Genomic DNA, 18879 nt, shown 5'->3' with positions numbered 1-18879 from the left:
TGAACTTGACTAAAGCACCTTAATTGGTTGCCAGGACTTTCGATGTTCTTATCGTCAAGAAATGTGGAATTATAGGGAGAAGGCCCTAATCAGAAAAACCCAAGTCTTGAGAGCTCTCGGCCAGGGAGAAAGGAAGGAATTTTTCAGCGTTCTTCATTTTAATATCTGCTGTGATCTGATCATGCATGCATTTAAAATAACCCTTCCAGGTCACCAAGACCCTGTTACTCTCTGGCTTCCTACCTCTCAAGGGTGATCTGATGGCTCTGTCTCTTACCAGTTTCCATGGTAGACCTGTAACTAATGACTTTTAAATCCCTGGTGCAGGTAGGGGGAAAAATAACGAATCTGAACTCTCTTGAATTTTATGTTAACTCTTTTACTTGGTTTACACCATTTACCCTTTGAGTTCTGAAAGCTGATGAGGAAGAAAGCCGATGAGGAAGTCTGTCAGGAGATTTTAGGCCGCAATTCCACGTCCATTTTTTTAAATGAAGAAACTGGGTGTGGAGCTTCAGTGACCTGCCTCATCGGGGCTAGCGGAGAATGGACGGCAGGATTCAGGTCTCTGAACTCCCTGTGGTTCTGTTGACTCAACTGCTCTCCTCTGTTTGATTTTAGCCACAAGCCTTGAAAGAGCACACAGTACTGTTCTTCTCTCCCAGGCTGTTCTAGTCCAGGGTGTCTAACTCAGGGTGATACAGCGCTCATGGAGTCTTGTTCACCTGCCATTGTAACAGTCCCTCCTCCAGGGTTTGACACCAACCAAAATCACATTTGGAAATTGTGAGTCCCACAGAACTTTGGAAGATACGATTTTTGTTTTTTTAAAGTATAGGTTCACCTGTTTTTCGGTTCATTCTTAGGCATTATGGGTGGAGTGTGTGTAAATGTGTCTGTTCTCTCCTGCCCCGCTGGTCTCTGAAATGAATGTGAAAACTGTCAAGTGACTTGGTACTTTTTTTTTTTTTTTTGTAATTAGAAAAATTGAGATCTAATTCATATACTGTAAAATTTACTCATTTAAAGTATACAGTTGAGTGGGTTTTAGTATATTCACAAGACTGTGCCAATGTCATCACTGTTTATTTCCAGAACATTCTCATTGCCCCCAAAAGAAACTCTGTACCCACTAGCAGTCACCCCCTTGTCCTGTGTACCTGTACTGCCCGACAGTCACTAACTTACTCTCTGTCCCTATGGATTTGCCTGTTGTAGATAGTTCATATAGAAGGAATCATACCATATGTGACATTGTTTGTCTGCCTTCTTTAAGTTAGCGTGTTTTCAAGGGTCATCCATGCTGTAGCATGAGTCAGTATTTATTCCTGTTTGTTGCCAAGTAATATTCCACTGTATGGATATACCACGTTTTACTTATCCATCCATCAGCTGAGGCTTGGGGCGGCCTTTTAGCTCAACGTGCTCCATATTCTGAGTTCTCTTGATGCCCATGCTTGGACCCTCATCTGCTCTGGGTCCAAGTATGGGACTTCCGACTTATTTTCCTGGTCCTTGCCTGCATCCACCTCGTGCTTGTAAGGGAGCAGGCGGTAACTAGGACATTCCAGTCAACAGGACTACTTGGCCTTTTTATAAGAAACAGTAATAAAAATGTGGTGGCTTGCAATTGAGAAAGACTGTAAACGTTTCTCTGTCTAAAGGTATGTCGTCTCTAGTTTTTCTCTCAGTGTGAGGTCCCTCCATGGACACGTGAGCCTTTGTCGTTTGTCAGCCACCATCTGGAGGCTGTGGGGAATGAGCTGCCTGTCTTGATGCTGAAGTCCGGGCAACCCGGAGTCTGAGGACCAGGGCTTCTCCTCTCATGTTTTTCCAGTGGCTTCGTGTCCTCTGACCCACGGCTCAGAGACTTGAGTGCTTATAGCAGGGCTGACATTTCTTGGAACTCATGGCTCTTTTTGTGGGGAACTCAGTCTTGAAGCTGGTTGGAGATTGTAACATAGATGGTCTTGGTGGGAACTTTTGGTCCTAAGAGTGATGCCCTGTCTCTCTCAGGCTGGTTTCCCACTGGTCTCTGTGTAGAAGTGGGGGGCTGTACCCCTTTTCCCCACTGTGCCCTCCCCTGGGTCACCCATTGCCCATTCTACTCAAGTCTCATTTTGAGTTCTGGCCTGAAAATACCCAAACATTACATTCTGGTTCAGAATCCCTAGTACGTGCATGATGAAGTCACTTAATTTCTCTCTACCTCACTTTCTTTTAAAACGGATTTGGAGATTATCTGCTTTGACCGCTTAAAAAAGATGTAGTGACAATCACTTTAGATGTTTACAAGAGTCTTTGGAAGGGAAGGTGGAATCTGCATACACTTACGAGCGCTTTATCGACACTGTACAGAACTGGTAATTTATGCTAATGACTGATGACCAGAGTCACTTGGCAAGCTGGGAAAATGCAAATACAGACTCCTGGGTCTCCCCCAGATGGTTTGATTAAGCAGGTCTGGAGTGGGTCAGGAGAAAAGTTTCTAAACAAACCAGCATGGTATATGAACCAGGGATCATGTCACCATCAAGAACTAAATCTTTTTTCATGATGTTCGTACTTACCTTTCTTGTGTTCATCCTTGTGCTGCTCATTAGCTTCTTGTTTCATTGGCTGGATCTTAGACAGCTTTTCTAGGCCTTAGAATATGTAGTCCACATTGTACACTGAGCATGTGCTTTGTGAATGCTGTAGGAATCCACAGAAGGGATTTTGGGGGTCATGTTCCTCAATTTCCTGCTGTAGACTTAGGCCCAGAGTGGGGAAGAGGTTACCCAGTGAAGAAGTGAAATTGGAATGATGGCCCAACTAGCGGCAGAGCTGGGTCTGGAAAGTAGGTTTCCAGACTCTTTATCCCAATGTGTGACTCCTAGGAGCACACAGTCATATTTTTCAGATTGACTTTTTCTGGAAAGTGGAAGGGAGGCCTCGCCCCTGCCCCAGGGGCCCATCTGGGTTTGAGAAGAAGGTCCTGGTGACAGCCTTGTGCTTCCATGAGCTACTTGTACTTCCATGAGCCGCTAGCCCATAACCTCTCTGCAAAATCACTGTTGCTAAGTGCAAAAATATCTTAGGGTCCTAAGCTGAATAGTTGGAGAGGTTCAAAGCAGGCAATCCCAAGTTTTGGTTATTGGATTTTGTTTCTTTGTTATTTATTTGCTTGTTTAGCTTTGTTTCTCCATTACCATCTGTGGCCTCAGGAACTCTTGTGGAAATAATTTTTTGGTGCCCTTGGAGGAATATAGTTGAATGTTTGCCCAGCGACCTATGGGGGAGAAGAAAGATGGTAAATGGCAGAGGTTCGTTTATCCCTTTGGGGACACCTTGAGATGTTCCCTTAGCTGTACCCTTTGGGATGCTGATCCCTGGTTAGAGTTCAGGTGAGGATGCCTCACAGGTGATAAGAAACCCAAGGAAGGTAGAGGGGAGTTGAAAGATAGGTCGGGATGTGGTTGAAACATCTTGGTGACCTGGAACCCTGTGTGTTGCAAGGCTACCAGTTGACCTAGGCACCTTGGGCAGGCCGGGGCTGCTCTGCTGGCCCTTGTGCCCTCCTTGTCAAATGTTGGTTGTAACTTCCTGGTAATTTATTTCAAAGAATTGTTACGAGTATGGTTATGAACTCTGAATACTCTCTGAATGTCAAGTGATGCTATTAATATGGACCCTTTAGTTATTATGATTAGGAGCAAAGCGTTTAACAGTAAGGATTTTATTTAAAGAATCTTATCTGCCTAGGGATTATCATACTAAGTGAAGTGAGTCAGAGAAAGACAGATATCATATGATATCACTTTTTTATGAAATCTAGAAAAATGATACAAATGAACCTATTTATGAGACAGAAATAGACTCATAGACATAGAAAACAAATTTATAGTTACCAACAGGGAAGGGGGGAAAGGGATAAATTAGGAGTTTGGGATGTGCAAATATACACCACTATATATAAAATAGATAAGCAGTAAGGATTTACTATATAGCACAGGGAACTATATTCAATATCTTAACAATAAACTATAATGGGAAAGAATCTGAGAAAGTATATATATACACACACACACACATATATAACTCAAAAAGAATACACACACACACACACACACACACACACATATATAACTGAATCCCTTTGCTGTATACCAGAAACTAACGCACCCTTGTGAATCAACTATACTTCAAATAAAGAAAATATAACAACCAGCCCATAGAGCTGGAGCTATTAAATTGTTTTGCCCAAATGCCTTGATCACTCTTTTCTTCCCCGGCCCCTGGCCCTTTCCCCCATATTGTTTTTATGTTGAGAAATGGGGTTGTGACTTTAAGGGAAACATTTCAAAGTTCCTTTATGTCCGTGTCATTGAGAAAGGTAGGGGGAGAAAAAAAGAAAAAAGAAAGTCAATCTTCTTATTGAACTTTTTTTTAGCTTTTTTCCTTTTCCAAATTCAGAATACACCCAGCCTTCTGAGATCTTTGGTTTTCTTTTCCTAGCTAACTATAGTATATACTCACTTATGTTAATTCCCAACCAGTAGAAATCAAGTGTTCCTGAATTTTCTTCTGTGCTGTTACGCTTCATAGGCAAATAATGCCTCTTTAAATAGAACCTCTATCTTAGGTTCTCTGTGGGTTTTCAAAAGAAGAAATTCTTAGACTTTGTTTTAACGAACTAGGACAAAACAGCCTAATCTCCTATACCCTCTGCATCTGCGTTATTAAGTAGACCAATTTTATAATAGTGGCTCTCAAGGATCCTGCAGGATTTGAAGCCTTCTGAAATAGTCTCACATCGTTCCCACTGTTAGGTATATATAATCACTGTTGACTTTTGGAAACCTGTTGGTACCAGTATGAGGGTGGGCTAGAGTATGAAATTAATCACAGATTCATATATGTTAACCATGCTGGATAAATTGGGGTTTCATGATCCCCAGGGCAAAATTGCTTATTGAGAGAAGATGGCTGGATTTTCCGTCTTCCAGTTTTGAGAAATGAAATAGGTTTAGGGAGTGACAGCCGAGCCTGTTCCTTAACAGACCTAATTTTGTGGATGTGTGTTAGGGGTGATCCTCACGATACGAGCTCCTGGAGAAGTGTGTCTGTGCCATCAGCATTAATATTTGACTTTCTATGGTCTCACTGTTTTCCTGTTTCCCTCTTAGGACAAGTGGCTTCTGGTGTGTTGTGTTAGTTGTTCAATCGTGTCCAACTCTTTGCAACCCCATGGACTGTAGCCTGCCAGGCTCCTCTGTCCATGGAATTCTCCAGGCAAGAATACTGGAGTGGGTTGCCATTTCCTTCTCCGGGGGATCTTCCTGACCCAGGGACTGAACCCTGGTCTCCTGCATTGCAGGCAGACTCTTTACCATCTGAGCCACCAGCCTTTATTTTGTAAAGTTCATTGATGAGAACATAATCATTGTTTTTTCCCTTCTAGAGCGAAGTTTTGTCGTAGAGTTGGTCTGGTCCCTGATGAGCCTGCAGGGGGTAGGTGGGAGCAGGTTGCCTTACAGGGGAGGAGGGTTGAGTGAACTTGCATGTCACAGGCTGTGGCTGGCAGTGCTCTCAGCGTGGGGTGTTTAGGCAGAGTATTGACTTTCCATTTTATAAGAAACACAACATGTACAGCTTTCTGGCATGAGTGAGTGAGGAAGACCTCGCAGTCCAAATTTGCCATGAGGATGGTTTCCAATTAATTTGAATTCTTGTAAAATGGATTTTCCTAGGAAAAAGCACCCCTACTGAGAAAAGGCTTGGATTGAAGAGGCTGTTTTGTTGTGGTTGATTTTTGTATTTAGGTAAAGAATGCATATCAGGCCAGGAGAGGGGAGCAAGGACTTCAAAATGTAAAAATCAAGCCCTTTTCTGGATGATAGTCCTTCTCTGGGAAGGACTGTTTTCCAAAAAGAGACTGGCTTCATCTCCGTTGAACAATCTGTCCAGGTTCACGGTGCTCCTTTCCCACGCTGAATCCTGCATTTTGCCCAAGCCAGGGACTGATGCCGTCTCTTGGTGGCAGAAGGGGTTGGCACAGCGGGGGCTCAATTCCAGCGTTGTGATGCATGGAAGATCTGCAGGAGAGGAGCATCTGAACCTTGAGAGTTGATCCCAAAGCTGCCAGGGCACGGCACCCTGACCTGTGGGATTTCTGCCCCGTGTTCTTATGTGGTGACTCCTGACATGTGATGCGTCGCCAGGGTCTCCTGGGAACTGGGCGAGAACATTTGGACACGTGGACCTTTTCCAGTCAGAATTGCTCAGGCCTTTTCAGACTTCCATTTTGGAAGAGGGATGGTTCTTCCCGTTGAGACTGTGGTCTAGTGGTTGGACCTTGTGACTGGGAGTCACAGCCAGAGAGCTCAGATGCTTTTCCAAGCCTTTTCCCCTCCAACTTGAGTCTGCCAGTGACGCTTCATCCACAACATTGCTTTTGAGCCACTGAACGTGCTTTTCTCTATGTGGTGGCGTGTGCCTGTCTGCCTTTAAGACCCAGTGAAGGAATGTGTTCCGTCTGACATGATTCAGGTATCTGCACACTCAGCCCCTAAGCTAGGGATGGCAAACTGCAGCCCATGGGAGAAAGCTGTCCTGCCTGCCACCTGCTTTTGTACAGCCTGTGAGCTGAGAACAGTTTTCATTATTTTTAAATGGTTGAAAAAGATTAAAAGGAGAATAATATTTCCTGACCCAGGAAAATCACAGTACGTACACATGTCGGCGTCTATAAACAAAGCTTTGTTGGAACACAGCCGTGACATAGCACATACATGTATTATTGCCTGTAGTGGCTTTTGTGCCTCTACAACAGCAGAGTCTAGCTACAAAGTTTAAGATATTTACCATCACGCCCTTTATAGGAGAGGGCTTCCCAGGTGGTGCAGTGGTAAAGAATCCGCCTGCTAATGCCAGAGACACAAGAGACCCAGGTTCAATCCCTGGGTCAGGAAGATCCCCTGGAGGAGGAAATGGCCACCCACTCCAGTATTCTTGCCTGGCAATTCCATGGACAGAAGAGCCTAGCAGGCTACAGTCCAGGGGGTCGCAAAGAGCTGGACATGACTGAGTGCGTGCGTGCACACACACACACACTCCTTTACAGAAGAAGTTTGCCAACCTTGCCTTGAACAAATAAGGGGTGATCTCTGTGTGCCCGTCCATCAGTGGAAGGGAGTGAGGAAAGTAGCCTCTCCTTGCCATCCTTGTCATGGAATTGGGACTCATGGGGATGGGGATGCCTTTTTGGAAGCAGACCCTATCAGGCCCACTTGAGTACCTACTCATCACCAGGAACATAGATACTGGAGGTAGCTTTTGATCTTGGAGACCTTCCCCATTTGCCTTTGCTTTCCCTTTTTTATTGGGGAGGGTGGACGAGGAGAAATTAGAGCTGTGTACCTTTTTCTTTTCTTTTTTGCTGATAATTTAGCAAGTCTTTAAACCACCTCGATTCCTTTCAGGCTATTGGTGGTGTGTATATATATTCAAGACTTTGCCCACAGGTCCAAAGCTTGCTCCCTGAGATATGTCATAAAATGTGATGGCAGGGGGCAGGCGGGAAACCCTAATGGGCCATGACCAGAACATTATTATTAAACAAAGGATGAAATGCTTAAGCCAAGATGGCCCTATTTACTTATTTATTTATTTTTACAAAATGAAAGTCGAGTAGACTCCATTTCAACAGTTTTCAATGCAGGAATTCCCACAGCCCCGTTTGATTGCAGTTTGTTGAAAAGTTTAATGTTTTTGTAGGCAATTCATAATTTCCACGTTGAGCAGCCCAGAAGGAAGGGAGCCTGGAGCCCAGTGTTGTTTTTATAGTGGGATGGTGGGAACTTTTTTTTCCCTTCCCCAAAAGGATATAAAACCGAAGTTGAACTGTTGGGAAAACGTGGCGTGGCGATCCAGCCCTTCCGCCAGTCTCAGATGACTCCCCCTTCAGCTCTTCCTTTAGGACCCAACAGAATAGAATTTCCTGCTGCTTCATGTCTCCAGGAAGGAAAAGATTTTCCTCGAGGCTATAATAGTACCTAATTTCCTTTTTCTTCCCTTTATTTATTTATTTTCCCTATTAATAAGGACCAATTGTAGAAGATGAAGGAACCTGGGAAACCCATCACTTTTGCAGGAGGTTAATAACTTCCTTTAAAAACTCCTGGCTTCATACTTAGTTTCCCCAAAAGGAACCTGGTCAGCCTGAGTGCCAGTCAAGGCCCAGGGGATGGGCACAGCCTCGTGGGGACCCAGCCATTCTGTGGGATCGAGTTACAGCGGGATCGAGAGGTTGGGGCTGTCACTGCAGAGTGGCTAGCCTCGGCAGGACCGGGCTGTCTTCCCCACCATCTGGATCTGGTTAGCTCTCTCTGGGCAGCAGGGCCGAGTCTCATTTCCTCCAACCAGTAATGTTATATAGGCAGTGATCCTGGGCTGCCCTAACATAATTGAAAATTATGTGTATTGTAGGCTCGGAGCGCTGAAATGTAGGCTCATAAAAATATGTGGTGCAGGTAGCCTGCGGAGATTGGATGTGGCACACAATGAAGCTTTTATGTAAAGTAAGAATTATAAGTCTCCGTATTAATATTGCATTATGGGTATGATCATTCTTGGGTGGGGTCCTTAGGGCTGGCCTGTCACCTCCAACAAAGCCTAAATTTCCTCAATCTGGGGAGCTGGTATTTGGATACAATCAGATCAGTTTTTGCAGATGGCCAAAAACTCATCTGTGAATCCAACCCTCTCAACTGAGGCAGAGGGAGGTGGAGGTGTGTGGCGACTTGGCTTGGCATTTTTCTTCACAGGCTTTTATGTGATGAAGAGGTGAGTGTTGGCAGATGTCCATTTTGGTTGGCCTCAAGGAAATGACTCTATTGAGTGGTTTTGACCAATGAGGCCCATATATTTATGTGGCAAGTGAGAATGGGAAGAAGTAAGGGTGAGACCAGGCAGAAGAGACTCCCATAGCCCGCTGGCTCGGGTTATAGGGCTGAGGGAGACCATGGAAACATTTACTTCAGTGGCTCTTAATTTGGGATGATGTTGCTTCCGGACAAATGTTTGGAAATGGTTTAATTAGAAGGGTCACTGGGCGGGGTGTGCCTGCTGACATTTCCTGTCTAGGGGCCCAGAATCCTAGAAGTTCCTTGGTGCTTGCGACAGCCCCTCACCCACTCCCTGCACAGTTGACAACTTCAGTTATAGATGAGACACCGGAAGGTCTTGTGGTGAGTTACCAGAACCAGTAACCAAATTTCCTCACCACAGGCGGCTTCTAGGTGAAAGTCCTGAAGTGGCAGAAGTTGCTCCAACTCCGTCTAGATCTAGGCTGGGTAAATGACAATTCAGTTTGGCAGGTAGCTCCCGGGCTAGGTCTTCCAGCTTTAGGTATCACCAAATTTGGTTTTAATTTGCTGGAACAGTCATGTATTTGAGGAACCCATGGAAAAGCTTGTGGATAGTTTTGGCTCTAACATCCCACATGGGAGTGGAGCAAACCCTTCTTTCTTTCTGGACTTCCCTTTGCTGTCCGTTTTTCTTCCTGTCCGAGTCGTTCTGAGTTGACAAGACCTCCTCTGTTCAGTCTTCCTCACCCCAGTCTCTTTCCTCAGAAATGCGCCTTCTCTCCTGGCATTCCCTGGCCACCTTCCCCGAGTCCCTGTCAGAGCCTCGCCACGTTCTGTCCTGACTTACCTGTGGTGAGTTGGCCCCCTCACGTGAGCCTAGGCTCTCTGAGGAAACACATGATGCTTCGCAGGAAGTCTGTGCATGAGACAAGCTTTAATCTGTGTTGCTCAAGTAAAAGTTTCTGTAGAATTAGTAATAAAACTAGCCTCTGGAAAGACCAAGATGGCGCCTTCACCAATTGACCTTTGGAGGTACAAAGGCTAGTGTGGACGTCCTTGTTAAAAACCTTAGCTTCGTGTCTTTAAGTTTTGCTTGTTTGTGAAGTGAAACTGATGTAAAATCATCAACAAAAGTCAGATGCCTGCAAGTTGCTTACATATGTGTTAAATATCTCTGTGACTAGACAGGCTGCCTCCCTTCAGGTTTCCCCATGTGCACGATGGGGAGCGGGATCACGTGGTTGTTCTCTGAAAGGTGAGGTGTCACTTTGGACAGAAGCAGTGCTCCTGCTCTAATGTCATGTGTTCATTTTCTATCTCAGGGAAGGATAGAGAAGGGCCTATTTGGGTATACCTTTGTTTTTCTCTATGTGGTAAGACATGTGTTATTTAAGAATTTCTTTGACCTTTTGTGAATGTAGAAATTGCATTGTGCCCTGTCTGTGCATCTCTTAATGGAGAAATACTTTTTGTTTTACAAGCTGGGAATTGGATGAGGAATTCCATGCTCGCTCACCTGACTCGAGTAACTTCTAGTAAAGAACAGCTACACATATATACTCAGCTTTCTTGAAGGTGAAGGATGATGGCATTTTAGAAATGAAGGTTGTTGAAAGAGCAGATTTGGAATTGATGGTCTCCTTGGGCACATCTGTTTGCTTTGCAGGTGACGCTAGTAGTAAAGAACCTGCCTACCAATGTAGGAGACATAAGAGACTCGGGTTTGATCCCTGGGTCGGGAAGATTCGTTGGAGTAGGAAATGGCAGCCCACACCAGTATTCTTGCCTGGAAAATTCCATTCCATGGGCAGAAGAGCCTGGAAGGCTACACAGTCCATGGGGTTGCAAAGAGTTGCATGCAACTAAACGACTGAGTAGGGTATCCATGGCTTGAGACTTCATTAGCTTTATTTCTTTAGAAGAGGGGTCTCCTTTCTCCCCTCTCCCCTCTCCCCATTGGTTTTCTCCAAATGAGGTAGTATCAGTGATATCTAGTTTGAGTACAAAGACAAAACTAATTGCTAATAACATCGATGCTCCTCGCATGTACCTGGTGAACGTGAACTCCAAGGAGGAACCTGTCAGTGTTGCATGACTCTTCTGTTGTCCTTGTTCCCCTGATTTGCTTGCTTTCGCTTTTTTTGGTGTCTTTATTTGCATATTTTTAAGTTTTGCAGTTTCTGATCTGTGTGTCATGTGTCCTAAGACTCTTGGGGTAGCTGTGTCACATTTCTTTTCTAAAATCATTTTCCATGTTCATTTTGTTTGCTATCTCCAGTATCTTCAGATGAAATGGCCACTGCTTGATGTCCAGGCGGGAACCCTCCAGAGCAGACAAGCCCTCAAGGATGCTCGCTCTCCGTCGCCAGCCCACATCGTTGTAAGTGACCTTACAGAGATGTTTGCTTCTTTTATTGTGGGGAGATGAAATGTTCGTTTGTTGATAACAGACCTTGTTTATCACTTTCTCTTTTGTTAAAAATAGTTCTTTGGGGGCATATTCTTGGATATGGTTTGTATCTAGAAGGCACTAGTTTTTTTGCTATTGGACCTTAATGATTGGTATCTAGCTGGAAATGTTCCCGCTACCTTTTTCACCTACTATTGGGTTAGAATCTAGCTTTGTGGGTTCCAGTTAATAGGGCACAATCACCATGGTGTGGGGAAGATTGGAAAAGGGATTGAAGCAACTTAAAAAATGTACCCAAGTCTTTGCTGAAAAAGTCATTTAGGGGAGGTGAGTTGCAGAGAATTAGGAAACTCAAAAGGGAAATCCTGAATTTGAGACTTTCCAGTCTTATTCCCCTCATCCCCTACCCCCAACATACTCACCAATTTATCCTAATTATTGGAAAGGAATAATCTAGACTGATATCAGAAAGATTTCATCTGGGCTGATTGATTGGAAACGTAGAGTACAAATGAACTTGGAAAGGCTTAAATTAAATTTAATGTGTACATCCATGGCTTTGAAAGTGTGTGGGTTTAACACAGAAAACATTTGTTTGTACTGCCAAGAGACTACAACCTAAAGTATGTGTCTACATATATTTTTAATGCACTTTCTCAGGATTTTGTAGACTCTGAAAGTGGAGTTTATAAATTAACCTCTTGAGAAGATAACTCAGCCTTATTAGAGTATTTTCTTCTATATATTCCTATCGTGAGCTGGACTTCATACTTTTGAAATAATTAATGGAAGATACATTTTTATAATGAATTCATGACAGGTAGAATTATGCAGAGCATGAAACAATTCATGTATATTTTATTTAAGTATCACAAAATGTTATCCATTAATATATTTTGCCTCTGTGTTACTTTTAATTTCTAAAAATGGCAAAATAATTTTCTTAAGTAGAAAAATCTTAAGATACATTGTGTCAAATTTCAGGCTAACTGCCTCCTTATTTTGTAACTTGTTATAATTGAGCATATATTATTTAAGGAGTTTTGCCTCTGTTATATGAATATTAAATATACATATGGTATGTGTATATATCTCACAAAATAATTGATTTCGGTAAAACCACTTCTTTGAGTCGTTTGTGAAAAGGTCTTACGAATTCTTATATTATAAATGAGGCATGTAGAAAGAAGGTTGACATTTCCCAGAAGCTTCCTCCTTCCTCCAGTCCCTCGATAAAACAGATGCTCATAATCACACATGCTCGTACAATGCTGAGATTTCAGGGCTGGAAGTAACCTTAGATCAGCTAGGTCCTACCTACTCTCAGAAAAGGAAACGGGTCCAGAGATGCCTTAAGTGAATTGCCCAACGTCACACGCTGTGTTAGCGGCCAGAGTAGGAACTGGGCCCAGTTCTCAGCTCTCTTTTTGGGGCCTAGTGGACTGTTCCCTCCTAAGGGAGTCAAAAGTAACTCTCTGTGACTTGTTCTGTTTTGCTTTCTCTAAATTGGCTCACTGTCAAAGACAGTGTCATAGGCATAAAGAAGTTGGCTTGGGGTTCTCATGCAGGTTTCTCCCAGAAAAATGAATGCCATGAAAAAAAAAACCCATATTTTAACAATACACAAAGATTGTTTTACAAGTCTTGAGGGTACAGTGAGGAAGCCAGTCTGTTTCACTCTTCCTGCCTCCCTGAATTTCCCAATGGGGGTCTAGGTTTGAAATTTATTTTTCTGCTTTTAGAAGTGCTGGGCAGAAGTCACCCATTTCTTTTTGGGATGGGGTGGGAAGTGTAGGAAAGGAGGACGCTGTCTTTAAAATCTCTTGGAGGTGTTTCTCTCTTTGAGTCTGTTGAGAAGACTCATTTCTTAGAAGTGATCCAGAGGGGCTGCAGCCCCCTGGTGGGTATGACCTGGAGGTCCATGTGTTAGCCACGTGCAGGAGTGGGGTCTGTCCTTTGGGAGAGAGGATTTCAATGATTGCCCTCCTTCCCTCTGTCCCTCTGACTCCCCAGATCCCATAGGAGCAGTTGCCACAACTTAGGCCCTAGGCACTTTGTTTTCATGTGTATGAGTTAACAATCCGAGGAGCTGGTAAAACATTTTTGCAGAGCCGATGTGGATTTTGGCAAGGGGCGCAGTGAAGGGACTTGGGTTTCTTTTTCCTTTGCTGTGGCTTAGGAGGCATGTTGACCATAGCAATCACTGTGGAGCCCACCCCACCCTTCTGAGGGAGACCCTTGTCGAAAGAAGCTGCAGCTGTAATCCGATCTTCTGTTCTCTGCTCCTGGGGACCTAGGAGCGACCCTGCATAGAGGTTATATAGTGGGTTGGTGGTGAAGAGTGGGCTTTGGGAGCTGAAGAGAGGAGAAAAGCCATGAACTCGGGCAAAAAGGAAACCGAATGAAATACTTAATGCTCGTGGCCTTGGAATGGTGTCTTTAGTTTATGAGTCAGCTCTGTCATTGTGGATTTCTGCAGTCTTCATGTGACACCAGGACTGAGGAGGAAGAGATATTGGGGGTGGGGAGGAAGTTAGTAGAAGGAGAATGAAAAGGTAGGGGGAAGAAAGTCTGGAAGTTGTTGACCTCCGGATCACGTATAGTTTCGGGGGCTTGAGGAGTCGTGTACCTTGGGAGTATAAACTTATGATCACCTTTTCATTGAACGCAGTGCATCATGTCAGCCCAAACCAGCTTGGCAGGTACGGTGTGTCTGTATTTATACAGGGAGCATTCTGGATCGTGGCCGATGTATCATTTGGGTCTTTGTATAACTCAGCATTGGCCAGGAGACTCTGGTTCTCCATCAGATTCTCTGATGAATGCTAGCTTTTCTCCAGACACTGGGCTCTTCCTTACTTTCTTGTTTTTCTTTCTCTTGAAATAAAAGTTTGTCACATCACAGTGTTTCATCAGACCAGTTTCAAAATAATTGTCTGAGGATTGCTTCCTAATTTCTCCGAAATTTGGATTTATTGTAATTTTGGTGCCAGGCTGTTTCATAATTATTTCTAATGTTTTTATTTTGAAACTAGAGAAGTGTTCGTTCAGCGTTTGTTACTAATCATTAGGGACTATAGCTATCACAGGTTGCTAGGAAAATAACTTGCTGTAGTACTCATGGGGGTAGAATTTTCAGATGGGAATTTAAAACGTTTTGTTGGCATATTTTAATCTGATTGGATTTTTTTCTCATGTGGTATGTGGGTTACCACATTGTAAAAAAAAAAAAAAAAAAGGATGTGTAGAATGAATGTTCTTCACAAGTGGAGTTCAATTGATTGAATAATGTTTATATGAAGAAGCAAGCCCCCAATACAGCATCTTGTTTATTATAATCTGATGGCTCCTACTCTATGCTCAAAATAGAGTAGAAATGATCCCCCAAGGGTGATGGTTTTTAAATTTTTTTTTGACTGTCCAAAAAATAGGAATTTATACAAAAGATGTCTCTCTCTCCCTCTCCCTTGGATTTCTCTTCTTCCTTACTCCCACAGAAATTCATGAACTTTCTAAAGTCACAAGAGCCAGGATCCTCTCCTTTCCTCAGCTTCCCCATATTCTGATTTGTAGAACTTGCTCCTGTTTCTTTCTCTGTGGTGTTTATATTTTTAATTCTTTGCTCTTTTTTAAATTCCTTCTTCCAAAATGAGTGCCAGGCAGCTGTGCTAAGTGGTGGCGTTTGAGTCTTGGCCAACCCACCCCCAGGGCCCCTGTGAGGAGCCCCTCTCTGGACACCACCCCAGGTGTCTTTGCTATACAAAGACTTTAACTTCCTTTGTACCCAGCAAAAAAAGATTCGGTACCCCAAATTGTGATATTTTGGTATAGTATGTATCTTACAAAATGGCAAAAGGCTTCAGAAGCTCCTACCATTGTGTCTTGGGGGTTTCCTTTTGAAGTAGACGTGGAGTTTTTACCTTGGGGTGTATTTCTAGCGGTTCTGGGTCTTATGTGTTTTGTTGTGTAATGAGCATGGAGGCGTGGGATGAGAAAGCTGCCTGAATCCCAAAGAGCAGAGCCCGCCAGACTGGAGTGTGTACTTCTTTTATTTTGTTGTTGTTATTGCTTAAATGCTGAAAGAGAGCGGGAAGGCTCTTATGAAATATAGCCTGATGGTAGGGCTTCAGACAGGGTGTCTGCCGTTTGAGTTGAGAGTTTTCAGCTCAGAGGGCGTGCTGAGTCTTTCGTTGTTGTTTCTGAAGAATTTGGGCATGGGGTGCGGGGGTACTGAGTTGCAGCAGTTAATAACAACCAATAACTTGGAGAGCATCCTCTTCGTTATTAAGTACACACGGGTGTTTTGCTGTGTTACTTGGTGCTGTCGGATGCTGGGCGGCAGTCGCTATGTGGTAGGAGGCTCTGTCCTGGACACAAGTCCAGCAGAACTGTCGCAGCCCCTGCCTGGGTGGGAGGCTCTGTGTTGGGTGCTGTGAGGGGTTACCAGGCCTGTGAGGGTATATGATCAAGGAGCTGGGATGTCCACTGAGAAGCTGGTGAGGATTAACAGGCCAGGACTGTCCCCTGAGAAAGTGGCATTTAACATGTGATTTGAAGGATCAGTTGGAGTTGACCAGGTGAAGGTATGAGAGAAGGGATGGGAGGTGAGAAAATATTCCAGGCAGAAGATAAAACATGTTTGAAGGTCCTAAAGAAGAGAGAGGCTGGCTGTGAGAGAAGCAGGATGCCAGCTACAATGGCTGCTGGTCCTTGGGGCATGGAGACAGTGACTTGGGTTAGATGCGGTGACAATTTGATATTTCATCCCAACTGCCCTTGTGAAATCATGGAAGGTTTTGGCTCGGGTTACACTGCTGCCCATGGGGAAGGTGAAGCGGACAGATTTGGAGGGAGGGGCTGTCAGTAGAACTGAGGGATGGATCAGATGCTGTCAGTGAGGGGAGAAAAGAGGGTCAAAGGTGGGTGGGTGGAGATGCCATTTGCTGAATGGGAAATACTGGGTGGGGAGAAGGTTTGGGGTGGAAGAGTTGTCTTTAATTAAAAAAATTTTATTACAACTTTATTGAGATACCATCAACATATAATGTTGTATAAATTTGAGGTGTACAGTGTGTTGATTTGATACACTTATATGTTGTAAAATGACTATTTCTGTTGCTAAAACTGCATCCCATTACATAAATACCATTTCTCTTTTGTGGTAAGAATATTTAAGATCTACTGTCTTTTAGCAACTTTCAAGTACATGATATAGTATTGTCAAAAATTATAATCATCATGCTATACATTAGGCTTCCAGAACTTATTCTTTTTATAACTAGAAGTCTGTACTCTTTGACCAGCATCTCGCCATTTTCCATAACCCCTGGGTCCCTGGTGGACTCTCTGTGTGGTTTTTTCTTAAGATTTCACTTGTAAGCGATACCATGAGATAACTCTTGAGAGTCCCTTGGACTGCAAGGATATCCAGCCAGTCAATCCTAAAGGAAATCAGAACTGAATATTCATTTGTGAGGACTGATGCTGAAACTCCAATACTTTGGCCACCCAATGTGAAGAACTGACTCATTGGAAAAGACCCTGATGCTGGGAGAGATTGAAGGCTGGAGGAGAAGGGGACAACAGAGGATGAGATGGTTGGATGGCTGGCATCACTGACTCGATGGACATGAGTATGAGCAAGCTCCAGGAGTTGGTGATGGACAGGGAGGTTTGGTGTGCTGCAGTCCACGGGTCACACAGGGTCAGACACGACTGAGCGACTGAACTGATGCGGTGCTTGTCTTTGTCTGACTTAGTGTAATGCCTTCAAGGTCCCTCCATGCTGTCACAAATGGCAGAATTTCCTTCTTATGGCTGAATGCTTTTCCACTTGGTGTATGTAATACATTTTCTTTATCTGTTGGTCTGTTGATGGACACGTAGCTTGTTTCCTTATCTTGGCTCTTGTGAATCACACTGCAGTGAACGAGGGCGTGTACATGTCTCTTGGAGATCCTGTTTTTGTTTCTTTTGGATATATACCCAGAAGTGAAGTGAAGTGAAAGTTGTTCAGTCATGTCTGACTTTTTGCGACCTCATGGACTATACAGTCCATGGAATTCTCCAGGCCAGAATACTGGAGTGGGTAACCATTCCCTTCTCCAGGGGATCTTCCCAGCCCAGGAATCAAACCCAGGTCTTCCGCATTGCAGGTGGATTCTTTACCAGCTGAGCCTCCAGGGAAGCCCAGAAGTAGGTTGCTGGATCATAAGGTAGTTCCAGTTTTAATTTTTTTGAGGACTGTCTGTGCTGTTTTCCATAATGGCTGCACCAATTTACATTCCTACTAACAATATAGAACATTCTTTTTTTTCCCATATCCTAACCAAAACTTGTTTTCTCTTGTCTTTTGCTGACAGCTGTTCTAACAGATACGAGGAGGTAATTCTTTGTCGTTTTGATTTATATCTCTCTAATTAGGGATGTTGAGCATCTTTTTGTGTACCTATTGGTATATTTCACATACCTTCTTTGGGAAAATGTCTCCTTTTAAAATGAAGTAGAGTTGAGTGAGTTGTGTTTTTTTTTTTTTTTTGGCCACACTGCACATCTGGCAGGATCTCAGTTCTCTGATCAGAGGTTGAATCTAGGCCATGGTAGAGGAAGCTCCAAGTTCTAGCCACTGGACCGCTGGGGATTTCCCTGAGTTGTCTTTTTTAGAGAGATTAAGATACCAGGTTTCCTGACCCCACAGAGCAGTGTGGCAATATGAAATGAGAGCACTTCAAACTTAATCTACAATTCAAATTTAATGGATTAAATTGACATCAAGAGTAATGTTGATTATCTATTAAATTTAGATTTCCATTTATTCAGAATGTATTTATGGAAGGGTGGAGACGTCTCGCTTTCCTTCTCCAGAATTTAGATAAGTAGCTCTAATTGGTCTTTCTCTTGGTTTTTGTGTTTACCATTGATTCAATCACTGGCTCATATTCATGGATCCTGCAAATATTTCGTGATTGCCCACTGTGTGGGGGAAAAACTATTCTAGATGTAGAAAGTGGAGTCAGTGATGAACGATGATAACAATGATAGCAAGTAAGTCTGGGACGTTTCCTTCGTGCCAGACATTGTTCCAGGTGATTTTCAGAAATTGCATTATCCCCACTTTACAGAGAAAGAACTCAGTACAGGGAGGTGAAGTATTTGCCCAACTGTGGGAGTCAGGTTGTGAGATAAGGCGGACTAGCTCCAGAGCACGCCATCATCTTAACTCCACTGACCCCGGAGGCGCTGAGAAAGGTCAGAGGGACACAGTGCGCGTGCAGAGCGCTGCCAGGGAAGCACCGGTGGAGCACCCGCTGGCCCGGGCAGGCTTGTTCAAGGAGACCCGGTAGCTTCACTGGAGAGTGGGCCACGAGCTTGGCGAAGGATTTGGTTTCTGGGTGTGGCTGCTGCAGAGGACTCACTGACACGTTGTGGGAAAGGAGGGCGGATGCTCCGGGGGCAGGTGAACTTCAGGAGAGAGGGTGAACTGTGCTCACTTCCTGGAAGCCCTTCCCTGTGCTGTCTCCTCTTCCTCCACTGTGTATACACTTCCCTCTTTTTTTTTTTTTTTAAATAAGTCCATTTCTCTGTGACTCAACCAGACTTTCTAGAATACTTAAGATGTGT

At 43.8% G+C, this 18879-nt stretch overlaps 1 protein-coding gene across 33 annotated transcripts in view; it reads left to right on the top strand.

The window, feature by feature from the left end:
• The window catches only part of TCF7L2 (transcription factor 7 like 2), a 202567-nt gene that overhangs the window by 67994 nt on the left and 115694 nt on the right, over positions 1-18879 (top strand). For 20 of the 33 annotated variants that reach the window (XM_070363907.1, XM_070363906.1, XM_070363903.1 and 17 more), the window contains one exon: positions 11128-11229. In XM_070363907.1, coding sequence (XP_070220008.1) covers positions 11128-11229 — 102 coding nt within the window. Of the gene's footprint in view, positions 1-9614; positions 9702-11127; positions 11230-18879 lie in introns of all 33 variants that reach the window. The other 13 variants (XM_070363905.1, XM_070363897.1, XM_070363900.1 and 10 more) reach the window with 1 other exon arrangement.

This window comes from Bos mutus, chromosome 26 (genome assembly GCF_027580195.1).
Source record: "Bos mutus isolate GX-2022 chromosome 26, NWIPB_WYAK_1.1, whole genome shotgun sequence".
In the NCBI taxonomy this organism is placed as follows: Eukaryota; Metazoa; Chordata; class Mammalia; order Artiodactyla; family Bovidae; genus Bos; species Bos mutus.
Note: the sequence above shows the minus strand (reverse complement) of the source record. Positions and strands in the feature narration are given on the sequence as shown.